Raw genomic sequence first — 8,384 nt, 5'->3', positions numbered from 1 at the left:
TTCTGAATCATGATAACTTACAGTGTAGCAAAATGCCATGAATGTAAGTGTAAATAGAGTATAGTGTTATTGAAAAGATATCCTTATATTGGTTGTGTTCATACTCAAAATTAAACAAGACAATTTAAAAAATAAGAAGGAAAAAATAAATTTACTCCTTGATGGAAACGATCCATTGACTGCAAAAGCAAAAAGACCTACGCGTTACCATTACGCCTCGCATGTAATGTATGTGGCTATGTAAAAGATTGTATGATTAAAAAAGTCAGTTATTGATATTTTTGTTTAATTTTTAGTATGGAGACCATGTTAATCCAACATTAATTCAATGTAAACGTGTACTACAATACCTGTATACCATAATTTTAATCGAATTTCTTTGGTTTAAATGGTTTAAATAGTCAAATATTCAAGTTTATATTAATAACAACTATTTTCCAACATATCCTAACAAAACCTGTAGGTTTTTATGATGGCATGTAAGTGAATCATTTGTGTTCTTTGCATTTCTTTGAATATTGAAAATATCTGATGTTTGGCAAAGGACTATGTTGTAGGAGAAATCGTATACTATGTGCGATGTACTTCTTTGTTAATTGCGTGTGTCTTACCATTTGTCATCCGCAGTTGTATGTCCAATCACCCATAATTTAACCCCTCTCCGTGCCATGAGGGCTCACATAGTCGGTGCTTATCCCCTGCCTCCTTGTTGTTAAGCGATGTAAGTCATTGACTCCCCCCTGGATGGGACACCAGTCAATCGCAGGTTAAAGTAAACCCAGTGTTTTAGAAATTTGTGTCAAACCAAACTTTTTTTTTTATATGAAGAGTTTTATAAAAACAACATATAAACTTACTAAAGAGACCAAAATATTAATATCTTTGTACGTTTGTTTTCTTACAATGAGCTTCAGCTCATAAGGTTAAAAAATTTAACCGATGAAGCATGATCTCATAATTTACTAAATTAGGCACAAAATACATTAAATTAGGTTATAATTTATGAAAACCTAATAACAGTCGTTAAATGAAAAAAGTCTTATTACTTTTCTACAGAAATTATACCCCCCCCCCCAAAAAAAATACATTCTTCACACAACTTTTCAAGAAATTCACAAAATTTCATATTTTTTGGAAATTTCTCAAAAATTATACGGTTTACATACCATTTTTATTACACATTTAATAAAAGTTACATATTTTGTTACCAAAAAACTAACATAGTTTATCTAACTTGACCAGTTAGTTTTTGTTTGATAGTTTCTTGAACATGGTTACCCCGATATTGTTTGATTTAGTTTAACAAGTTGTTTTTGCAAACATTGGAAAAATTAAAGTAGTATACGGCAAGTAATTTAAATTTTCCACCAGGTTTTTTGACATTTATGGTTTTACTCTTGCTTTGAAAAATATGAGCAATACATATATAATATGAGCAGTACTGAAGCCACCGAACCATATAAATTAAATGCATGTCATCCTAAATTAATGATCATTGATGTGTCCAAAACTTAAACCGGAAATTTGTCAAATGTATCTAATCTGTATCTAATTATATGTATAAAAAAAAGAACGAACACGAAAGCTACTGGGTCTACCTTAACTCCCAGCGTCAGCCTGTGCCCGGTTTCAGCTGGGTGGACTGAAACAATGTAGATAAAATACCTTGTCTAAGTACACAAGACACAATATCAAGTGATCACAATATCAAGTGATTACAAGAGGTTTGAACCAGCGACCTTTCGGTTACTGACCCTGACCACTGAGCCATGCTCCACAATCACCCATGATGAGTTAGTCAAACCCCAAGGGCTTTATGATATATTTGATCGTGCCCCGACCTTAATTATCGCCTCATATTATTCAAAAAATGGTTCTGATTATTTTTATAAGTATAATATTCAGCATCAACTGTACCATTGAATACTACTAAGTATACGTCTGATATCATTCCATACAAACCCCGCTTGCACCTACAGTACGTCATTTGCGTCATTGATGAAATTATTGAACTATATGTTACATTTGATTCGTGGTTTTATCACCGACAAAGACACTGAAAAATGTGTGTGCATATATTTAACACGGAAATCATACATTTATTTTTTTTGAATTACAAATATGTAGTTTTCAACGAATTTGGCTGATATTGATTTCCCAAAGTTGACGGTGTTATGATTCTGTTCTGACATGAATTACATTTGCGTTCTCCTATGGGGTTTGGTATTTTTTCCAATCGACGATTTGCTGCGTCTCCATAAACCATCCTATACCATGATTTACTTGTATACTACTTTGCAGCTTTAAAAGTCAAGAGCGAGAAAGCGTACATGTACAAATGTAAAGTAAATGTAGCTGAATATTGTAATCGTTTTTTTTGGAAATATAATAGGTACATGTATGCACAAATAAAAAAATTGGGTCTTACTCTATAGATAATGCTTTCATCTGAAACGAATTTTATGTTAAGTACTTACAATAAGATTTAATGCAATTTTGCACTTTTTTAAACAAGAAATTTAGGTTTGTGCAGTACATATCTTATGAAACGGCTTTTTTGACGAATTCATCATGGTGTTTTATGATGCATACGTCCAACATGGTTTCTAATGTTCTTGGTGTTTGTTTAAATCATTAACCCAACCGATGAATATATGATACCAACATCCGAAATATGAATGATAAAATAAAAAGCTATTTTAAAGACAATGCAGCTCGGGTTTACTAGTATTTTCCGGTATTGAACTAAGCTCCTTTTATCGTTGCTGATCCGACAGGGGCGGCGGATCGAATCGTTGTGAAGGTGTTGAAAAAACAATTTTTTTAAATACAAGTATATAAAACGGGAAGAGTATAACTGCCCCCCTACCTGACCCGTAATTCCGCGAAAATATTAAAACTCGTGCAGTTTGTGATGCGATTCAATTATAGATACTTATTTAATGAGTACTCAATTCATGTCGTATATGATTTGTATCAACACGATGTTTCAATGATATAGAATAGATGGAATAATCATCAATAAGGTTAAATTCTTTTTTCTGTTTTGATTATTTACAATGTTTTAGAAATGCATTTCTAATGATCATATGGAATTTGAGAATCAGTCATCAAGTTTTTAACAAGATACAGAGCCCACAATTTGTTTTTATGTAAACAAGGCTCGTGTCCTGTTTTTTGTTTACATGGGTTCAATATACCAGTAAAAAATCTTTTTCAGACTGATTTGTCTGTCTTCTTATTCATTTTAAGCATAATTAAAGAGTTCCTAAGGTTTAACACATTCATTTAAGGTCTAAAATTGGGCTTTTCACTTCAACATTCAAGATATGTAAACAAAATCTTTGTTTACATAGTAAAGAATTGTAAGCTCTCTAACTCGCTTACAACTCAACGAATGACAATCAAATTTTGGTTGCCTATTAAAATTGCCTTACTTAAGCATTGCAAACATTAAAATCGGGAAATAATTTTTGTCCAAAATTGTGACCATGCTCCTTAATGAGCTCAAATTTCTTCAAAATGCATTCTAAATTTTCTTCTGACTCTTCATTTATTAATCATGCTCTTTTCAATCAGAAAACGTTTGGCTCAAAGGTTTTATAATTAAAAGAGTAGTTAAAAGTATCGGCGACTCTTATGATGATACATGTAATATTTACAGGCCAATATGAATCATGTTCGTCATATAGTGATGGCGATGATAATATTTACAGGCCAATATGAATCATGTTCGTCATATAGTGATGGCGATGATAATATTTACAGGCCAATATGAATCATGTTCGTCATATAGTGATGACATTGATGATAATATTTACAGGCCAATATGAATCATGTTCGTCATATAGTGATGGCGATGATAATATTTACAGGCCAATATGAATCATGTTCGTCATATAGTGATGGCGATGATAATATTTACAGGCCAATATGAATCATGTTCGTCATATAGTGATGACATTGATGATAATATTTACAGGCCAATATAAATCATGTTCGTCATATAGTGATGGCAGTGATGATAATATTTACAGGCTAATATGAATCATGTTCGTCATATAGTGATGGCAGTGATGATAATATTTACAGGCTAATATGAATCATGTTCGTCATATAGTGATGGCAGTGATGATAATATTTACAGGCTAATATGAATCATGTTCGTTATGATGACAGTGATGATAATATTTACAGGCTAATATGAATCATGTTCGTCATATAGGGATGACAGTGTCGAAAAGATAAACAAGTTAAAAAAGCAATATGTCTAAACAATTAGAAATAGAATCAACATGTATATGTTTAATGTAATGGACATAATCAGTAAATAATCGTATCATTATAAAAAATAACAATATAATGTAACTTTATTCCAATCGTATACAGTGCAAAACTTCGATTTTTTTTATCATTTCAGTTACACATTACATCAAGATACATTTATGGTGCCTTATTTAATCAGTTTTAATGTAGAAAACAGAAGAAATAGGGAAGTGCCTCTGGATTGCTCTTTCTCGGTTGCTAAATTGTTACCATAGTTACAGTAACATTCCACAGGACCACTCAATGTAAATAAAATCTATTTTTATCACAAGCAGTATTTCGATTGCCAGGATTTAGATACCACGCCATTTTGCCAAGTCAGTGAGTATACATAACAATTACTTAAATGCATTCACTGTACTATGAAAACCTGTCTTCGACTTATTTGAAGCAAAATAAATGTAATTTGTGGATGATTTCAGATATTTACGATCGAGAGATCCTAATAAAAATACAGTTACGGCTTCAATAAGCAAGAAATTTGGCAAACACGATTCAAGCCCAAGGAGTGGCATCGTGTGGATGTGAGCAATTCTCGGGAGGTAGAGGAGGTGTCCAGAAACCGTTTGCAGGACATGCGCCGTGTACTTATGTAGTGTGTGGGACTTCGCCAGGGACCTGTCCGTTACACAAGACGTAGTTTCTGTTACACATGTCCTAGTGTCCGTTACACTTGACGAAGCAGCCGTCACGGTCATTGACTGTTGGTCATCGACCAGAGTGGACCACTGTCAGTACGGTGGGGTTTACTCTGTGTATTGCTGCAGACTTCTTTGTGTTATCTGTTATAATTCTGGAGTTAAAAAGACCACAATGTGCAACAGTTGTAGGACGAGCTCCGTCTCATACAATCTGTCCCTGAAAAGGACCCAAGAGACCTAAAGTTCAGTACCATACGTACTTATAACCCAATTAGAGGTCTTGAATATAAAGGGTGCCCAGGACCATTTAATCAAACGAACAAATATCATTCAGTATGGAAGAGAGTTGCATAGACTAATCGATGCTGTGATTGCAAAATACGAAAAAAGAAGCATGTCGTTCGAAAGTTGAAGATTTAAATTTTCTGGGTTCAGATATTTCAAAATTTAAAATAATATGGACCGATATGCTTATGAGTTACATGTATGAAAGGAACCAAAATACAATATCGTTGAGAAACATTGCCAAACTTCTGGATTATCAATTCAAAAAAATAAAGATTACATAATAGTTCTAAACAGATATGACATCGGCGTAGTTCCTTTTGACTCTTTATCCTTAACATCGAGGGAGTTTTGTCAGATATAGGAGACAAAAATTATCACCATCTGTTAAAATCAAAATACCAAGATACGAGGACTGCCGGTTTCTCTTCCCACAGGTGGTATGGATTCAGTTGAAGCTAAAGAAACCAATGAAAAGGAAACAAACGAATCTCTGGAAAGTGATATACCATCTACATCTTCAGGAAAAGCCAGTAATTCTACAACAAAATCGGACTATGAATGCGATAACAGTGCTGTTGGGAAATTAGGGGCCTTTCTTGAAGTTCCAAAAGTCTTGAACATCATCAAAACTAAATTCCGTTGGACGTACAAAGTAGAATGTGGTCGCGGTACTAATCAATTTTATGTGAGTGGTTCCAAAAGTATTATCAAACACATGGACAGCAAAGGCATACTACTAGATGAAATAGCAACGGAGTCCAGAAACATACCTAGGTGCTTCACGGTGAGCAGGGATGGGCATTTGATGTACAGTGACACTGTTGACAGAAGCATTAATGTTGTAAACAATGGAAAAGTCAAATGTATCGCTAAAGTCGGGGTCTGGAAACCACAGAGCATCTGCAGCACTAGTTCTGGTGAATTGCTGGTGGCCTTGAAAGCTGATGATGTGGATGAGGCTAAAGTCGTTAGATACAGCTCGTCCAAAGTGACACAAGAGGTTCAGTTTGATAGCAATGGTCAGCCTCTGTACAGCGACCCACACTATATTGACGAGAACAAGAACTTGGACATTGTCGTCAGTGATTTTGATGCCAAGGTGGTGGTTGTGGTGGACAAAATTGGCAGCTTCCGGTTTACTTATAAAGGGAATCCTTCCGATAAGACGAGTGATGTGTTCTGTCCTCGTGGTTTAACTTCTGACAGTATGTGTCACATTCTGGTGGCGGACTTTGAGAATAATCTTATACACGTGATAGATCAGGACGGACAGTTCCTCCGACTCATCCAAAACTGCGGTCTTCATTTACCGTTGGATCTAAGTACAAATAGCGACAATATTTTGTTTGTTGTTGAATACTATAGCAACAGGGTGAAGGAAATTCAGTATTTGAAGTGATCGTAACATATTTAGTGCAACTTTACACTGCACAGCCTTATCATTCTTATTAGCAGATATATCATATCGTAAACGTTTACCGACTGTTCGGAAATTATGTAAAATGTGCATCATTCAAACGAACAACAATAATTCAGAATCATGAAAGATATTTGCATAGACCATATCAAAGATGTGATTGAAAAATACAAAACATTAGCGTGTCAGTTGGAAATGTATACTCCTTTATAATTAACTGTTTCCGGTGAAAATTGGGAAACCTGACAGACAATTTCAGATATACAGATTTTAGTATTATTTTATATATACATAAATACATCGATAAAGTTAGAGATAGGAAATCTGAAGATAAAAACAATCTACAATATACCAGAAGATCCAGTATTTGAGGTTAAATGTAAAGACAAAGGTTTATGCAATCATTAAATTTAATAGATTAGATGGGGAGTACACTTGTCCAAGCAAAGGAACTGATGATACAGGTACAAACACAGTAGGATGAAAAATAGGACTATAGCTTTAGTTTATCGGTTCTTCAAAAACAATTTTGCGAATTAGCAAATAACCGTACAACCGTTAAATATTACCCACTAACTAATCTCAGCTTCCCCGCGTTGGTCTGAAATTAAATATTATAGTAATATATTTACATCTCCCTAGTATTATTCCTTCTATTTCTTACGGAAACTTATAGTTAATTCATACATGTAGCTCTATAGAAACTGCCAGACTGAAATCTACACGCCCCATTTATCGATTGGTCGAAATCTACAGCGGCTGAAACTGACAAGAAAATGACAGGGCAGATATCGACACGCCCTGTTTATTGATTGGTCTAAAACCTATAGCGACCTAGGAAAAATCACGGACTGCACGAAATAATTATGACGATGTCAGACTCAAAGTCTCACAGGAGACGATTTGGCTGTTTCTTTTAGCTAACTTACTTACGTACATGTACATCAACAGTAATTTAGTGAATTTTACTTACTTTTCCTAATCAATTTATCGATAAGCTTAAAGAAAGATGTTAATATAAACAATAAAATGCTTTCTTTGATGATTCATTCGGGTTAAATGAAGGTAGTGATCATTGCAGAAAAAATTTACTGCAATGTCACTACCTTCATATCCCAAATGAATCACCAAAGAAAGCTAGATGACTTTCTGGTAGCAATGTAGCATACATGTACTTATATGTTGGATTCCTTAAACGTTTTTAACATTTATTAGTGTTTCAAAAATAGAAGTAAGAGATGGCATCAAAATACGACCGGTAAATGCTCCCGTTTTCTTTGACATACGGTAATTTCACATGAATGTGTTTAAATTGGTTTCTTTTTCTTATCACTTCTTTATTTTGTATATACTAGTAACAATTTTCACTGTGTGTTGAAATTATAACACTGTTAATATGTTGTGCATTATGAAATCTCCTTAAGGAGGAAATAAAGAGAGAGTGAAAAGAAGTGTTTTATCTTATACCGCTGGTGCATGTTGAATAGCGTCTATTATTTCGTACTTGAGCTGCATTCACTAAAGACGTCAGATTTCCAAATAGATGTACTGTAGTGTATACATGTACTAGTAATTGGTTATCCTATCTATACAACTTACTAAACACGATAAATTAAGTTACTTAGTAAGTAATAAATAAGGAATAAAGAATCACTCTTTGAGTATTATGAGGTGATAATTTTGGTCGTGGCGTGATCAAATCCAATAAAGCC

At 33.9% G+C, this 8,384-nt stretch overlaps 1 protein-coding gene across 2 annotated transcripts; it reads left to right on the top strand.

Moving 5' to 3' along the window:
- Positions 1-4,446: 4,446 nt before the first annotated feature.
- Positions 4,447-8,266, top strand: LOC105343692 (tripartite motif-containing protein 2). Of its 2 annotated transcripts, none has more exons than XM_011451144.4 (2): positions 4,447-4,643; positions 4,749-8,266. In XM_011451144.4, exon 2 carries the CDS (start codon positions 5,695-5,697, stop codon positions 6,652-6,654), a length of 960 nt encoding a protein of 319 aa, XP_011449446.3. In that variant the 5' UTR covers positions 4,447-4,643; positions 4,749-5,694; the 3' UTR covers positions 6,655-8,266. The 2 variants fall into 2 exon arrangements, with proteins under 2 accessions (XP_011449446.3, XP_011449445.3); XM_011451143.4 differs by having other exon boundaries at positions 4,447-4,647.
- Positions 8,267-8,384: the final 118 nt, after the last annotated feature.

Source organism: Magallana gigas, chromosome 9 (genome assembly GCF_963853765.1).
Source record: "Magallana gigas chromosome 9, xbMagGiga1.1, whole genome shotgun sequence".
NCBI lineage: Eukaryota > Metazoa > Mollusca > Bivalvia > Ostreida > Ostreidae > Magallana > Magallana gigas.
The sequence above is the reverse complement of the archived record's forward strand: the minus strand, read 5'-3'. Positions and strand labels throughout refer to the sequence as shown.